Source organism: Syngnathus floridae, chromosome 9 (genome assembly GCF_059516105.1).
Source record: "Syngnathus floridae isolate MCC-2025c chromosome 9, RoL_Sflo_1.0, whole genome shotgun sequence".
Lineage (NCBI taxonomy): Eukaryota > Metazoa > Chordata > Actinopteri > Syngnathiformes > Syngnathidae > Syngnathus > Syngnathus floridae.
Genome location: NC_142421.1, coordinates 4,014,062 through 4,031,129, shown reverse-complemented (window position 1 = coordinate 4,031,129; position 17,068 = coordinate 4,014,062). Strand labels below are relative to the sequence as shown.

The following is a 17,068-nucleotide window of genomic DNA, read 5'->3' as shown; positions in this document are numbered from 1 at the left end:
TTTAAATAAAAGCAAATATGGCAGCAATTTATAATTTAATGTTTTCCCCCAAAAATGTGACGGTATAAAGTCAAAACATCATAGTCAGTGTTCTCATATACAAAAATAAACAATCTAATCAGTCATTCCTTCAGCTTCATTTGCAGCCCTCAAGTGGAATATTACTTTGCGTATTAATCTATAAATCTTCAAGTACAGTAAAAATCAGGTCTAAATACAGCAATTGATGTAACTTGGGTGAATGCTTATGCTAACATAAATATGTTCCATAAGGAAATTTTTGTACTGATCCTGTAGGCTTGCTTATATGGCAAATAATGGCTAAGAACAATAAAATGGAAATTTCCATAAAACAGCAATTAAGGCATTGACCTCAATACAGTAGAATACTGAAAAACGAAACATTAAACAACTTCAGTCACTTGAGCTTAATTCTACTAAGATAATATTTTCATCTAAATGAAGCAAATATTAAACATCCACATGTGAGCGATGGAAAAATGTGTCCAAAAAAACACCGGCCAGCAGCAAAGCTAAAGAGCTAATCATTACTAAAGCTTGTTTTTTTTTTTCGTTCTACTTGCATTGCTTCGGTAGAGAACAGAGAAGAAAGTAGTAGCCGCACTTCAGCCGCCGTCTGCCGGAACTTCTTGCTTCTCCCGCTTGATTTCTTTACCTCCTGTAAGAACAAAACCGAAACGTTCTTAAAAGCTCAGAATCTGGATGCAGCCTAAAAAAAAAAGGGATGAATGGAAAATTTGTGACTACCTGCTTCACTCCTCTGTACACGATGTGGAATTTGGACCGTGTACGCCCCTGGAATTCCTGGTAAACCCGGACGTCCGGCATCACCTAGAAACAAATATAATTGAGAATTCAGTGGACGCCCCCCCATGCCCCTCCTCGGACACCCCTCTACGCGCCAACCAAATTTCATGTTTCCAATTTAAACAACTTGCGATCGATACCCTTATCTCCCTTAGGTCCTGGGTAGCCTCTTTCTCCTCTCTGTCCGGCGATTCCCGGAGGACCAGGGATGGTGCCGTGAGCTGTGCCGAGACAAGAAGAATCAATAAAAAGCTCAGGTTAGCGTGAACCCTCCCATGATCCGAGTTCTCACTTCGGAAGAAGTCCATGAGGTCAGCCGTGACGTTGCCGTAAGCTGCAATCACACGGCTGTAACCAGGCGCTCCAGGGGGGCCCGGTGGGCCGGGCGGGCCTTGTACAGCTCTTACTTGAGTCCTCCAAGGACCCTCCACAAGGTACTCCTGCAGCAGGCCTTGGTCTGTGTGAGGATAAGAACACGTGGTCTTGTTTTATGGACTACCTGGTCACCTTAGAAACTAAAATGAATCCTCTGATCTGACTTGTTCAAGATTCCGCTGAGTTATCCACTCACTTTTGATATAGTCCGAGACCTTCACGGCCACGCTGCTGTAGTCCAAGGTCTCGCTCAGCCTGCTGACGTCGAGCTCGTGCCGCTGGGAGGCGTAGCGCGAGTCGCTCTGGGAGGAGCTCTGACTGTGGCTGCTGTGTGTTTGAACGTAACCCGTCTCTCCGCGATCTCCCTTTTGGCCTCTCGGGCCCGGAGGACCCGGAGGTCCGGTGAGGGCGCGTCGGACGTTGTCGGCTGATGGACGACAATGACGTTTGTGACGTTGTGATATTACAGACATGTAAACTGTCAAGTAGAAGCTTACTGGTCAGGTAGCTGTGAACTTCAGAACGGATGGTCTCCCGGGGGAAGGTTCCGCTGTAAGTGACGGTGCCACCTGAACCACCGGCTGGTCCTTGTGGGCCTGGAGGTCCGGGAGGGCCTGGAAGACCTCTGAAGCTAGAGCCTGTCAAACATTCAAGGTTGAATTTTTTTTAATGGTACTTGAAACTTTCTGGTGCATGAGACTTTAAGTCCCAGGTTGTTATTTACCCTGCAGGTAACGCTGAAGCTCCTCCAAGCTGTACGCGCGACCACCCCCCAACACGACCCCTGGCGGTCCCTGAGGACCAGGGGCGCCAGGTTGGCCAGGAGTACCGGGAGGACCGGGAGGACCTTGGTGCACAGCGGATCCGATCCATGAACGGAATTCTGGATCTGTGTGCCAAGAGAAGATGTTGAGTCACAAATCTGACTGAGATGGTGGAACAAGTGGATTCTGGAATCTGTTTTACTTCTAACGAGAGCCGCGTAATCGATTGAAACTGTTGCGTAGCCGGCGCCGCCTGATCCGCCTGCTCCTGGAGGTCCTGGTGGTCCAGGTGGTCCTCTGGCGATTCCTCTCTCTGATGACCAAAATTAGGTCAACACACGTGGCAGCACCAATGGTTTTGACTCTGGACTTACCGTTCATGATGTTGAAGACATATGTCGCTACCTCCTCGATCTTATAAACGCTAGAAATGCCCCCTGATCCACCTGGTGGTCCGGGCGGTCCTTGAGGACCCGGTGGGCCAATCACGTATCTCCTCACTTCTTCTCCTAGAGATTATAGAGAGATGTTCTAGCCACTACTCTACCACTCTGCTCCAAGAAAAAAAATTGACAGTGTGTTTTACTGACTCTGCAGCATGGCAATGAGACCACTGACAGTCAAGGCTCCTCCAGGTCCAGCAGGTCCAGGTGGTCCTGGGAGACCCTGAACACCAATGCTGATGCCCGAGCTGGAGCCAGAACCTGGAAACGGACAATATAGTTAGGGGGAAAAAAAATCTCAGTCTTAAAAACAAACACTCACGTTGCAAGTAGGCAACAAGACGAGTGGAGATCTCCTCCATGGAACCTGAGATGGTTCCAGGTTGTCCAGGAGGTCCGGGTGGACCTGGAGGCCCAGGAACGCCAGATTGTCTGCTTCTACCTGCAAAGTCACATTTTTAGTAGTCACCCAAAAGGTCTTCATAGGCGGCCTTTGCACTTCAGGACATTACTTAGGTAGTCCGTCAAGTACTGGCGCATCTCCACAGATGAACTGAAGGAGCCGGGCTGCCCAGGGGGTCCTTGAGGTCCTTGTGGACCAGGAGGCCCTGAGATGACTGAGACAAGGCATATGTTGGTATGAGAAACTGTGCCGTCACTTGGGTTGCTATGCCAGAATTGTTCTATTCATTGTTCTCAAGTAGCTTTCAGAATGACTCGATCTACCTCGAGAAGATCCAGGAATTCCAGGAGTTCCGGGGTCACCTTAAAAGCAGAGACAACAAACCTTCATTGGATGCATTGTTGGAAGCAGATCTTTTAGCTCCTTACTATCTTTACCTTTGACTCCCTGTGGTCCTGGCAGTCCAGGAGGCCCTGGTGGTCCTGGAGATGCTTGCACACTGTGTTCTCCAGTATAGGTGGACTCTGTAAGGGAGAACCAAAGTTTAGTCCACCAGACTAACAAAATTTTCAGCGCTGTTTGTAATATTCCCGAGCTGACCTCTCTCCAAGCTTCCTGGTCTTCCTGGCAAGCCGGGTTGTCCTCGTTCACCTGTAGCACCGCAGTTCGTTAATTAATCATCATCACCAATTGGTTGATATAAAAGTGTTGCTTTGGCGCCATCTTGTGGCATCTTGGCGCCAAGGAACGATATTGAAGGGGAGGGGCTACATTTAACTCACCTTGGAAGCCTCTCGGTCCAGGAGAACCTAAAGAAGGATGCAAAGTTATTGAGGTAAACAAAATCCAAGATGAAAGATCACTCGGTGTTGGTCCGACCTGTGGCTCCTTTCTGTCCTTCAGGCCCAGGTGGTCCCGGTGGCCCAGTATAGTAAGTTCCTGAGATTTGGAAATCAGAGCTTTGTTATCTTTTATGAAGTCTTGAAGCGCTACTCATGTGTTCAATCTCATATTTTCATTTCGTACCAGAGCTGCTTGTAACAACAGAATCTCCTTTGTCGCCTTTGGGCCCTGGTCTTCCGTAACCTGCGGACATGTTGGAGATGATTACAAGTCTATGGACTTCATCAGAAGCATCAGGTGATACGTACCTGGCTGACCAGGAGGTCCAGGTGGCCCAGGTGGACCCGGTGGGCCGCGTAGAGAAGACGAACCGCCCGAAGCATACTGCCCTAAAACATAAACAAAAAGAAATGTTGGTATTTTAGAACTCCTGGCCTGACCCCATATCTCCTCAACCTTCATTTCCTGTCTGTCTTTTGTGCATCCTGCTTAATTAAAACTCCCATTGCTAAAGTTAATACGCAGAAGATAATATTACATCCAAGATAACACTTTTTTTTCCCTCCCTTTTTCAATCCAAACAGGAGAATTTTGTACTCACTCTCAGCCACACTTGAGCTGAAACTCTCAGATGTCCTCACTGTTGATCCGGATTCTCCACGGTCACCTTTAGGACCTGCCAGGACCAACAACATGGTGAAATTGAATCTAAAAATACTTGTGAAGACATGTGAGGACTTACCTGCAGGACCAGCAGGGCCAGCTGGACCTAAGAACATAATCGAATGTTACAAATGAGGACGTTATGATCACGTTATTGAAAGAGGACATCGGACCTGATACTCCCTGAGGTCCGCGAGGCCCAGGTGGTCCAGGGATGTGCACGGTAGCAACGCCGGCTGCAAAATGATTGACAGGTAAACACCCTCACCATGAAGGCTACAAATTAAAAAAAAAAGTTAGCTTCATTACCTGCGTTAATAATTCTTCCTGCTTCACCGGTGTCACCTGAAAACAAACAATAATTATCGCACGAGTTTTGTGTTTCGGGTTTTGTGCTGGTTTTGTACCTTTAGGGCCTGGTTGACCTGGATTGCCTGGTAGTCCTTCAAGAAGAAGAAAAGAACACGCTTTCACTTCACAGATTTTTAAATATTTGGAAGTAACGCTTGTAAAATGTCCAAGTCTGTAATATTTTCAAAATAATTCCTTAAAACTCACCCGGAGGTCCAGTATCTCCTGGCGGACCAGCCGGACCTCGAAGTCCAGGGTGGCCAGGACTGCCAAGATCACCTGTGGGCAGATATTTTAAAAATGTTGCCATCATTCATGATAAATCTCCTGAAACTTTGTTTAAAATTCAAAATAAAACCATTAGCTATGTGGCTAACAAGAGATGCTAATTTGTTTTTACCTCTTGAGCCTTTTGAACCATCTTGTCCTGATGATGGGACACAAACACATGAATCTACTGTCTTCAGAAAAAAAGAGAATAATAAGGCCTGCCGCTCACCTGCTGATCCTTTAGCTCCTTTCTCTCCAGCCGGTCCAGCCAAACCAGGTAAACCCTGATCACCTGACCATACGAATGAGTCATGTTAGGTTTATTTTGCTTGAATCCATCTTGTTATGTTTTATTCTACAAACTCTACCTTTAAGACCAGGTGAGCCTGCTTCTCCACGGAAACCCTGAGGACCTAGTTTGAACAAACAAATCATGAGTGTGAGATTATGTCACAGCTGCTTAGCACTACTGCCAGCAGAGGGCGCCAAAGCGAAATCATTTTAGCTTAGAAATGGACAGGTAGGTGATTTTTTCGATCTGCCTGAGAGGAGATAGCAAGGAACAGCTAAAAAGTGATGAGGAGTGAAAATTAGGGTCAATTTTTCAAAGAAAAGAGGAATTGCAAGAGAGGTGAAGAAAAGGTGAAGAACAGCTCCCACTAAAATGAAAGGTGAGGGAAGCCTTGCAGATACGTGGAGCAAGAGCAGAAGATCCAGAAGAGAAAGATGCACTCTGACGCCTCCATTGAGGTTAAGTCCAAAGAGAAGGAAGAAGAAGAACAAGAAGAGAGCAAGACCTAAGACTCTCACCTGGTGCTCCAACAAGCCCAGAAGCACCTGCGGTGAATCATCAATATCGAGTTAAACTGAATACTAGAATCGATGGCTCATTTTGAAAAACTGCTCGTGGGGTGGCCTCACCTTTTGGACCGGGGACTCCGGGTTCCCCAGCATTACCTTCGGGAACGAAAACAATGAAATGTTGAAGATTGAGAAGATACTACTGTCCTACAACTCTAGAATCTTTTCCCCTATCTGGTCCGGTTTGCTACTTGCTCCTAGAATTATTTAGATGTACCTTTGTCTCCTTTGGAGCCAAATCCTGGTTCACCTCTTGGTCCACTAGGGCCTTCTCGCCCCCTCAAACCAGGAGGCCCCTCCAATCCTTGTTCACCTGCAGACACATGCCGACATTCATTAACCCAGTTCTACACAGTCCAAAGCGTGTACGTAAATATTGTAATACCATGGCTTCCTTTTTGGCCCTTTGGACCTTGAGGACCTTCGTGACCAATCGGACCAGGAGCGCCTGAGGTTAAAAAAGGTTTGATATTAACCAACAGACAATGTGTGAAGGTGGGTGCAAAAAAAAAAGAACTTACCTGGAAATCCGGGTTGACCTGTGTCACCTGTGACAAGTAAACCACACAGTTAGTTTGTTTAAAAGTAGCGATTTTGCGCCAAATAAATCTACCTTTAGGTCCAGGCAGTCCTCTTTCTCCTTGCATTGTGGCCGTTATGAACGCTGGAAAATAAGTTTCATAAAATATTTAATCGTCAATTATTCATATATATGGAGTAACAAATCAATTGAAAAGATTACCTTGGAAGGCCTGCGACTGCATTTCTCCTCTGACCATGCGCTGGATGGCCATGTGAAGAGCGGCGGCGTCCACGTAACCGCCGGTGCCGCTGGTCCAGAAGCCATTGGCGGTCACTTGACCTTCGTGGTGGCTCACGCTAGAGGTGTGGCTGGTCGTGTGGCTACTAGAGGTGTGGCTAGACGAGGAGTCGCTGCCGCCGCCGCCAATGCTGCCGGTGCCGCCAAAACCGGTGGCACCGGTGCCTGCGCCGCCACTGGAGCCGGTTCCGCCTGAGCCGGTTCCACTGGATCCGGTTCCACCAGCACCACCACCAATGTGGGTACCGCCAGTAATGATGGTAGTACGTCCAGAACTAGAGCCGCCACCGAAGCTGGTGCCTGCGCCACTACTTGAGCCAGTTCCAGTAGCTCCGCCCCCAGCTCCACTGCTTCCACTAGCTCCAGCACCACCTATGCTGGTTCCACTCGCTCCAGCGCCAACAACACTGGAACCACTAGCTCCGGCGCCACCTGCACTGGTACCGCTGCTGTCACCAGCACCTCCAGCACCTCCAGCACCAGCAGCTCCAGCACCTACAGCGCCTCCAGCACCAGCGCCTCCACCACCAGCACCAGCGGCTCCAGCACCAGCTCCAGCAATGACACCACCACCAGCAGAAGTCCCACCCCCAGCACCAGCCCCGGCAGCAACTCCGATTTGGGTTCCAGAACTAGAGTCCGAACCTCCTCCTCCGCCTGCTCCAAACACGAATATGTCTGTCTTGGATTGGTCTCCGCCATCCACGAAGGTATTCCCGCCGAGACCCACGAGACGACTGGTTCGAGCAGAGATGATGGCCGACTCGCTTTCCAGAGTGGCCACCCGGTTCTTCAGCTTTCTCACGTCCTCAGCTAAAAATAAAAAAATTATAATTTAGTTGAATGATTTTTTTTTTCTATAGACTGAAATACAATTTGGCATTCCCAACGAAAATGTACCCCCAACAATAATTTGTCCTATTTTGCCGAAGACCTTCCTTACCCAACGCAATGAGGCCGAAGAGGAGTCCAAGGAGGAGTAAGAAGAGGAGCAGGAAGCCCAGCAACCACTTCCACCAGGAGCAACAGGCGTCAAAGCAGCAGCACCAGCCGCCTCCGCATGCGCCGCCCTTCTTGCGAAGCTCTGCGGACAAAGCTCGCCGTCAATTAAAATAAATCTCCATAAAAGTCCGAGTACAACAAAATAGAAGAGAAATACATACGTGCGTGTGTGCCTTTGTCTTTCATTAAAACTCCCGATGATCCATCTGATGGAGTCACACATCTTTTAGCTTCAGGAATAAATGCAAAAGTGCTGTTGTGGTTTCAGACTCACAATAAGCATTTCCCATCCCTGCCTTGAGTTGAGTTCCTTCGCCGTAGGTTGTGATTAACTTCTCCTTCTGGATGGAGTCGCCTGAGAGGGAACCTGAAACATCAACAAGCGGCGGGTGTTGACAATTTTTCTTTATTTCCAACCTGGACAAAGGTGCGCCTCACCTCCTCCTGAAGCCCGAGTGAACTCCTTGCCGCTGTCTTTGGCCAAAAGAAGCGTCTCCGTCTCCCTGGCGTTGTCCTTCTCCGAATTAACGAACATATAGTCCTTGTATGCATCCCCGTTTTGGGATCGAGTGGCTTGGGGAGGACAGATAGCAATGTGTCATTACTCCAATGGGAGGCCTCGGATCAGAATTCTCATTTTCACATAATAATAATTAAATAATTTGTTTTTCAAGAGTAAATTATGAGATTTAAATTCTAAATCAGCATGAGGTAAATATTTTTTACCATATAAATACACAATAATTCTGTATTATTCAGCATAAAGCAGCTTTATAGTAAGATGAATGAGTGTTTAACGGTAGAAAAAAAATTCAACCACCAGAGGGCGACAGAGCAGCTTACTTGTAGAAACTCCAGCGCCAACGACACCACCACCAACGCCGGATACGTTTTTCTGAACTCCATAAGCTGTCAAAAAAAAAAAAAAAAAACAATCAGATAAAGGTAAACTCTCATGTTTCATCTTTTTTCAAACGTGCGTACTTGTCATGTTGGCATTTGCGCCGCTTGTAGTGATTGCACTGCCAGAAGAGGGCGCCAAATTATTCTGAAAGCCATACACTGTGGGGAAATATCATTAGTCTGATTACAGTGTTTCTATTCTGTATTTTTTTGTTTTGTTTTCATATTCAAAATAAATATTTCTTGGTTGATTTAATGTTGAGTTCTACTGATTTATTCTGATCATAGAAAAAAAATCTCTATAACTATCATGAAAACAAGCATCTTGACTTTGTAACACGCTCACCTGACAGGGACGGTGCACCCAGGGCGATGGGCGTCGCTCCCCCCGACATGTTGTTGGCGCCGGCCTGGTACGAGTAACTACTGCCAGCGCCCGCCACCACGGCGGCGGCGCCTGCGGCAGCGGGCAAGGTGGCGGTGGACCACGGGAAGGCCGGAAGCGCCGCGTCCGAGTCATACTGGGTGGATCTCATCCCAGAGTCGTGGATGCCAGATTTCTGACTGATACTGTACTGGGATGACCTCACACCGGTGTCATAATGACCGGACCTCAAACTGCCGCCGTACTGGGAGGACACGGCGCCGGCATCGTACTGGCCTGATCTCAAACTGCCATTATACTGGGTGGATACGACACCGGTATTCAAAGACCTGATGCCGGTATCGTACTGCCCTGCTTTGACGCCGCCGTTATACTGTCCTGTCCACACTCCGGTATCATACGACATTGATCTTACACCGCCACCGTACTGGCCCGATCTCACGCCTGCGTCATACGTGACGGACCTCACGCCGATGTCCGACCTTCCCGCGTCACTATAGTGGCCCGATTTGAGACTGCCCTCATAATGGCTGGCTTTGCCGACTGTGTCGAAGCGGCCGGCTGGGAGACCCGTTTCGAGCAAGCCGGATGAGTCCACGGTGTGGAAGCCATCCGATCTGGCACCGGTACCAAATGTTAACACTGTGGAAGAGGCAGAAGACATATTTGATTTGATTTCTCTATTCAAGGGAGAATGAATCAGAGACAACTAGAGACAAGAAGGTCTCAGCTGTATGAAATGTCAGTCTGCCCCGTGGATTAACTTTCTCAGAAAAACAGATGTCGTGTGTGACTAACGTGCTGTAATACAAAACCCAAAGCGGGAGGGAGACAAAGTGTCTGTGCGTGGGAGTGAGTAGTGGGCGGGGTCAAATACCCGACTGCGAGGCCCGAGAGGTCACCGAGATGGTCTGGGTCTCCACGCTGGCCTTCTTGGGGTTGCCCATGATGGCTGAAGTGCTGGATGCACGCATGGGACTGGAGCTGTTGGAGCGAACCTTCAGCAGCTTCTTCACGTCATCCAGCTCCGCCCCTGCAAGTATGATTGCGCTGTAAACACTCAGGTTCTAGACAATCATTCGTGACTTCCGGGTTCTCCTAAAAAAAAATTATAAAATCATAGAGTAATGATGTGAATGTAAAAAATAAAACAAAACAGTTTTTGCTATGTATTCAATGTTAGTCATTCTTGGCAGAGGATAAAGAATAAATGAGTATTGTCATAGTGTCTGTCTACATGTTTTGCTCCAGCATTTGTGTTCAATCCATCTAATCGCCACCTAGCGGCAAAGTGACTGAAGCTCACTCAAAAGTTTTTTTGTTTTTTTTATGCATCTCCTTGCAGTTGTGTCGTGTTCAATTATAGAGCGGGCCTGTTTGAGACACGCAAAACGAACGTTAAAGAAGAGAACACTCCTCCCCTAACAAATAGGAAGCAGCTGGGTAATTGGACACCCGGCCCATGTGGGGTTCAGTCTTCTAAAACCGCAAGGACTGCCTTCTGGGAGTCTGCCTCGGCCAGGAATAGGCCACGTTTGAGGTTTTACGGTAAATTTCGGTTGCGGCGCTATACCCTGATTCCGAGTTATGAAGTTATCTCTCACATCCTGAGCTGAATGTTCATGTTGTGTTGTGGGTGATACTTCCAGCTTGCATAATAAGCCGTTCTGCACTGAGGTACGGTTAAGCTAGGCTGGGTGAAGATCCAGAGCTACTTTCAAGCAAGACAGAGGTATGTCCATAGGGCTACACAATCAAGAAGAAAAATCGTGCTACATAAATTAGCCTTGCCTTTAAAAAAAACATTTTGGTGGAATGGCTGCAGTTATTCACAAGTACAGCAGGGGGCGTAGTGAGTGAGCGGGAAGCATGTGGTAAGCTGTGAGTCACTTCTACCAGCGCTGCCGCCAAATCTGGACCAGAGGCAGCGGCAGCACATTGGAAAGAAAACCCACAATGGAGCCCATCTGAGCGCCAGATTGGATATTGTGCTGTAGGTTACCGCCACGTGTTCGCCATCTCCACATAAACACGCACGGGAGAGATGCAGGAATTTGAGGGACGAAAAAAAAAAAAAGGCAACCCTGACAGGGCCCCAAGTCAGAAAGCACCATTCTAAAGTACGTTAAACGATCCACGAGATCCCTTCAGCCAAATAAAGATGCTTTTGTTACTTTATGATACGTTATATAACAAAAAAAAAAAAGTAGATTCGACTCACATCTGCCGGCTGTGGGAGAGGCGCTTTGCAGCCGGGCCCGGATTTCGCTTTCTGGCCGCCAACGATGGAACAAAGAAAATCCAGATTACAATCAAAAAGGGAGAATTTTCAGAATTTGCAGGTGTTGCGGAAAACAAGGGCGTACCTCTGCTCTCGCTTCTCCCTCTGGTGTTGCCCGAGCCTGGAAAAAATCCCCAAAGGAAAATCCAAATTATTAGACAGACTGCTTTTACCAAATTACATTTAAATTTGAATAATAATAAAAATAATAATATTTTTTAAACCACTACAATGACAGCAAAATGACTCAAAATAGTTTTACAAATTATCCCTAAAAAGTAAAAGTAGTGCTTTGGTGCAACCATGTACCATACCCAGACTTTTTTTTTTTTTAAATATATTTTCTATGGGGGGAAAAAATTGGAGTTTCCTATCAGGCTTTGAACCTTTTCAGAGTCACTTACAATAGATTCCATAGTCTTTGCGGGAAAATTCCGGCGAGGAATTAGCGCTGGAACTCCCTGGAAGAGACGCAATAGTGCATCAAGACCGCCCCTAGTGGCCGTCCCTCACCTCCACCACGTGCCACTCACCTTCATAACCTCCCGAGCGGCTGGACCCCGCCTGCTTCCTGTCTGAGGAGGCGACGGCGCCCTGTGTTCTCTTGCCGCCGCCCGACGAGCTGACTTTGGTCACCGAGCTGACGATGTAACTGCTTCCGCCTCTTCCTCCTCCTCCTCCTCCGCTGCTGTAGCCTTCATTGTCCAGGTAGCCGGTTGCACCGTCGCCGATTCCGATGGCGTCTCCTCCCAGGTAAACACCCGAGGAGCTGTAGTTACTGCTGCTCACGCCCACCGAGGCTGCAGAACATGAAGTTGATGAGAAGGATGAGGGACATGCCATGTATGATCTTATGGACATTTGTGTTTAACACTTATCATCATTTTATTTTTACTCTGTGGCGAGTTTCACGTGGATTCGATTCGACTCCGAATCAGTCGTTCGACTCATCGGCGTATTGGTAACTCACAAGAAGTAAAGTAAGAAGTGCTGCTCTTCTGCGTTAAGATGTTCTTCTCCAAAGCTCCTCCTCCTCCTCCTCCGCTGGTGCTGGCCATGTTCCTGTGACTCGATCCGCCGGTTCCCTCTAGCAACCAGAAGACAAACAGCAAAACACAAGAGCTGCTATTACTCATCGGGCACTTCCCTCCGAGCTGCACGCTTGTAATTACCACGTTATGCCTTGGCCTCAACGTCAACAATTAAAGCGACGGAGACACTCACTTGGCGGGAGGGATGTCAGTCTGCCCGTGGACGTTAGGGACTCCGTCACGACTGATAGCACAAAAAGAAAAATGATTAGTTTGGGAAGAATCCGGGGAGTCACTATACAAAGCGGCGTGTTTACTTTAACGCTAATCCCCGCGTGAGCAACTGTCCACCAAGCGAGTGCCTGATGATTATTTCGGTTTCCATTAGCGGGAGTGCTGGGATGTACTTTTAGTCTTTTAATTGGGTACAAGTCATTAAAGGTGACTTTTTTTGTTTTGCTTTGACTCAATGTTTGAGTTTCCAGGTTAAGAGAACATACTGTGCACTTCTCAAGGGGCCTTTAAATGGAATTGTAACATTAAGCAACCAGATTGGACAGAAATGTTGACATTATGATTTTCTGTTCGATAAAAAAAACACAAATAATAAAGTTTTTGTTCATTTATCTGGCAAACAAAAAACATCTCAGATTAAAAAAATGTTTTGTACATTTAATTGTACATTACCATTTGCTAAAAAAAATAATTGACTGAAGATGTGCCTGATGATTATTTCCAGATCCTGAAAAGGTGCCTAATGATTATTTCCAAATCCATTAGGGTATTGTCGACAAACTGGAGTGCAGTTTTGGAAATTCGATTTTGATGGTTGCAGCGGCCCAAAATAAAATCGCCGTCAGTTATCTTTACAAAGCTGCATTTTTGATACAGCACTTGTATTGGATCGTATTCAATAGTGCGGTTGCCAGGGTCGGATTTTTGGGCTTTACTGCAGTGGAGAGAAAATTGTACAGAATTTTGACAAACTTAACTGCCTCTGTCCAATAAATCATAAATAAATTCCGCCAAAATATCAGCAGAGGAATGCAAGCCTGCTCTTAAGTTTAAGCTACAGCGTTTTTTTTTTTCGTTTTTTTTTTTGCATAGCTGTGTTCGGTGTCCAGCGCAAATTAAGTTCCTGGACGTCACCATTAATAATCATAACGATAATACCAAGGAAAAGCTCGGCCCGTGAGTAACATCATCCCGACACCCCCCCCCCCCCCCCCTACCCCCCCACCCCTACCCCCCCCCCCCCCCCTATTCCTCCTCTCACAGACTTTTATGGCCTTCTCTAACTAACGTCAAACATTCTTTATCTGTTAACCACTTTGGCACGGCTGCCAACAAGGCTTCCAGACGCCAACCTCGGTGTCCATTTGTTAACTCCGCTCAGGGTTTGGCTTCCTCACACTTTTAGAATGCGTCTCTAACTTTTACCTTTTAAGCACTTTGCGTTTTACTGAGCTTAACCGACGAGAGGTGATTATATTTAGCAGTGACACATCAAGAAAAATATGGTCTGACATTCGGCGTCCACTTGTGTTTTATCACCAGACGGGACTTGACCTCATCGCATGTTGATTGAACGGAGTAAAGACGGACGGGGAGGTTTAAATGTGAGACGAAAGGGGGGGAAATTTGAAAGGTGAGACTTTAGAAAGCATGCGAAAGTGACAGTCGGCGTGGGACAAAAGCACAAGAGAAGGTGCCAGCGGGGTGGAAAGTTAACTCTAACCTGGCAGTAGCAGCTGGGGAGGGTTAGCTGGGGTCTTTGAATGCAACATCACTTGAGAGGTTCAAGTGGCTGCTGTGGAGCCTTTGAACGTCCAAAGTTACAGAAGACTTAAAGGGGACTTGAAAGTTTCATGAAATTTAAAAGTTTTAAACCGAGGGGCACAATAGATTATTTTAATGATTAAACAAACTTCTACGACATCATAAAATGTCAGAATAAGCTTCCGGGAGTCCAATTTAGTTTGCATTACATCTAAGCATGTTTTTTTTTTTTTTTTAATTGTGATACTTCTTTTGAAATTACAAAATGGCATTTTAAAAATGGCAATGCCAAGCAGCATCACGAACTCAGCGAGCATCCAAAGATCAAAATCTTACTTATGTCTAAACAACCCAACATGTTTTTCTAAATGTACACCCATAAAGGAATATTTAAAACATTGCCTGGCTATAATTTAAAACAAATTATTTCTATTTCCATTATTTCCGAAGGGAAAAAAAGTATTTTTTCAAACACAAACAAATCTGCGGTTGACCAGTTGGGTCGGTCCTCCGAGGTTCCACTGTATCTTATTACACCCTGAAGACTTTAGAAACCTCACCCCGTTCGTCCGCCAAGTCTCCCGAGATGTCCGCCAGTGGCGTTAGCTCGTCCATGCCATTTTATCTGCAGACAAGATGACAGCACAACTATGACCGCACTCACGCTACCGTGCGTGCGTGCGTGCCAACGCTTGTTTTGCTTCTAACGCGGTTAAATGGCAATTGGGCTATAAAAACGAGAATCCAATGAGAAGGATGGGAAAGCACAAGAATGTCACAAGATTCACTTGAGATTCAAGGGTGACAAAAGTCACGAGGAGAGTATGGAATTGACGCTTTCATTGGTCATTTCATGCCAATGAAACATCATCATATTCATAAAGTAAATTTGGCTCATTCCAAAAATGCGGCGGAGTTCATTTCTATATATATATAAATACGATAAAGTGAAGCCTCCAAGATTAGTACATGTATGTTTTTAGAGTCAAAAAAGGCACTTGTTATTGCTGCAAAAGCCAAACGTCTTGGCTTGTCCGAATGATGGACAGTGGTGTACCACAAGGATCAACTCTAAGCATCTTTAGCTTTTAATTTGGCTTTTTGTGACACTTACTCCAAAATGTTGGACCATCATATATATATATTTCAGGGCCAGAAAAAAAAGTCACATGCCAAGCCGTAAAAGCCAAAAGGGTATAAAAGCGACATCTTTCAGTGTCCTTGTTCCATACAGACACGAATCATGTACATTTTTCGTCCTTGAAAACATTTGAACTCCCCAAGCGCTTATGAATAGCTGATAGAAGATACAAAACATGGCGAGACAAGCTCTGAAGCTGCATTATTGTGTCCAACAAAGGCTCAAAAGGCCAGATGCACACCATACAAGCCACTCACCACACCCCGGGGATATTTAATACATTCAACACTTTTCTTATTTCCTCAATTTCCCACAAATGTGCTGTTACTGTGTTATTTTTTTTGTTTTTTTTGCTGACCAGACACTTTTTGCTCTTAAAGAATCAACATCCTAAATTCCTTTAAGCCACCCAGTAGCCTGTTTAACTTCACCTCCTAACCTGGAAATATAAATAACATATAGAAGGGTTGCTGTCAAAGTAGGCAGAGGTCAAGTTGAGGAATATATTTAGGAGAGATGTAAATAGCCCCATAAAGAGCATGAAAAACTATCCGGGGATCATGGTAACAGACTAATTTTAACTTGATCAAAAAAATTATTTTGTGCATTTCCAGCTCAAAGCACAAGCAGAGAAAGTCATTGAAAACTTGCAGGATGAAGTGATAGCTATTAAAGAACATTCAGCATGGGAGGTAAAAAAGCAAAAAAGTACTTTTAAAAAGTATTTTCACTGTTTGTGTTCATACCTCCAGCCAAAGGAGTCAATCAAGTCCCCCCGTCCGCGTGGAGCTCCTTCGGGGAGGGGGGCAGCGTGCGCGAAGAAGCCCCGGGATGTTCCTAAAATAAAAAAAAAAAAGTTCTCTCCGCTTCTTGTTGTGACTTTGTGTTGCCCAAGTAAAGTCGCAACGGAGATTTGCGGGCAGCGGTCCCGGCCGCGCCCCTCGACGTCGCTTGGCAGGCAGGTGTAGCTGTCTGCAATTCCAAAGTCCCACAGCCGGAGCTGACACGTGAACGCGTCCGTCTGTAAACTTGAAAACAGTGAGCGAAAACTCCTACTGCGGCTCTGAAGCCACAACTGCTGCCCAAATGTTTTTTTTTTCCTTGGAGGAGGGGGTGGGAACCTTTTTTTTTCTTTTTTTATTAGAGTAGAGGGCGATTGTGTGCAGGGAGAAAGCTCATCCTGTTGCAACTGGATCACATCTGCTGCTTATAATGCATGGACAATAATTGGCATGCACTTTGTGGTTTGCAGACACTACTGTATTTTTCTACTGTACTTTATCACAGAGTACACAATTAGTATTTATGTGAAACCGTTTTTTGCATAAATGCTTACTTATGACAGTTTAACAGTATAATTACAAGCGACACCCCATGCTTAGCCAACGCATTGTTTAAAAGAAAAAGACACTGAAAATAAAGTGATATACAGTATAGTCCTCACCCCGTTTAAACTAAAGGTTTTTGTGCCCTCAAAAAATCAAGATCAAGAAAAATAAAGTTCAGTTGTTCTAGAAGGCTTTTCCTGACATTTTTTCAAATAAATTTACACTTGAATTTCACTTCCCCTTGAAAGATATGGACTCACGCCTTTTCAAAAAGTTTCTACTTCTACAAAGAAAGTCTTTGCTTTGCTCAGCCTTCAAGTTAACAATGGGTTTATTCTTTGACTTTTTGAAAGGCTTCCGACCATTTACATTTGTGCAACTTGGAGCGAAGAAGCATTCTTTATCTCTCCAGCGAGGAGCCATTAGAGTCGACGGGATCCCTGAGCCGCCACGCCCATGCGGCACTGACCTCCACCCACCCACATGACTCACGGCGAGCGTGACTCGGTTCTGCTTCACTGATGGAAAACAAATGGACTTGAGGACAGTGAGGGGGGGGGGGGGGGTGATGTACTCCACTCAAATCTATGTGCAACT

At 46.1% G+C, this 17,068-nt stretch overlaps 1 protein-coding gene across 3 annotated transcripts; it reads right to left on the bottom strand.

The window, feature by feature from the left end:
* Nucleotides 1-18: 18 nt before the first annotated feature.
* col17a1b (collagen, type XVII, alpha 1b) lies at nt 19-16,225 on the bottom strand. 3 transcript variants are annotated; one of them, XM_088385527.1, is made up of 51 exons: nt 15,890-16,225; nt 14,563-14,627; nt 12,417-12,467; nt 12,163-12,279; nt 11,726-11,992; nt 11,597-11,653; nt 11,278-11,313; nt 11,133-11,183; nt 9,789-9,944; nt 8,873-9,553; nt 8,608-8,685; nt 8,467-8,532; nt 8,062-8,196; nt 7,898-7,990; nt 7,785-7,829; nt 7,565-7,705; nt 6,544-7,434; nt 6,415-6,465; nt 6,323-6,349; nt 6,187-6,249; nt 6,019-6,114; nt 5,862-5,897; nt 5,751-5,777; nt 5,309-5,353; nt 5,170-5,232; nt 5,071-5,097; nt 4,878-4,949; nt 4,727-4,762; nt 4,629-4,664; nt 4,493-4,555; nt 4,399-4,425; nt 4,258-4,332; nt 3,965-4,045; nt 3,840-3,899; nt 3,693-3,752; nt 3,596-3,622; nt 3,414-3,464; nt 3,251-3,337; nt 3,137-3,175; nt 2,923-3,027; nt 2,733-2,852; nt 2,558-2,671; nt 2,342-2,476; nt 2,170-2,280; nt 1,928-2,092; nt 1,701-1,841; nt 1,400-1,630; nt 1,121-1,285; nt 969-1,049; nt 769-852; nt 19-679 (listed from the first exon to the last, which is right to left on the bottom strand). In XM_088385527.1, the coding sequence occupies exons 2-51, from the start codon at nt 14,615-14,617 to the stop codon at nt 627-629; spliced, it is 5,574 nt and encodes a 1,857-aa protein (XP_088241653.1). In that variant the 5' UTR covers nt 14,618-14,627; nt 15,890-16,225; the 3' UTR covers nt 19-626. The 3 variants fall into 3 exon arrangements, with proteins under 3 accessions (XP_088241653.1, XP_088241655.1, XP_088241654.1); XM_088385529.1 differs by lacking the exon at nt 14,563-14,627; XM_088385528.1 differs by lacking the exons at nt 5,751-5,777; nt 5,862-5,897.
* Nucleotides 16,226-17,068: the final 843 nt, after the last annotated feature.

Bases quoted from the DNA above. Each gene is read 5' to 3' on its own strand.
- col17a1b (XM_088385527.1), bottom strand. From the start codon at position 14,617: ATGGACGAGCTAACGCCACTGGCGGACATCTCGGGAGACTTGGCGGAC. The intron at 3,028-3,136 runs GTAGATCGAGTC...GCCTTGTCTCAG, and splicing joins AATTCCTGGATCTTCTCGAG to TCATCTCAGGGCCTCCTGGT. The intron at 1,286-1,399 runs GTGAGTGGATAA...ATCCTCACACAG, and splicing joins GGTCTCGGACTATATCAAAA to ACCAAGGCCTGCTGCAGGAG.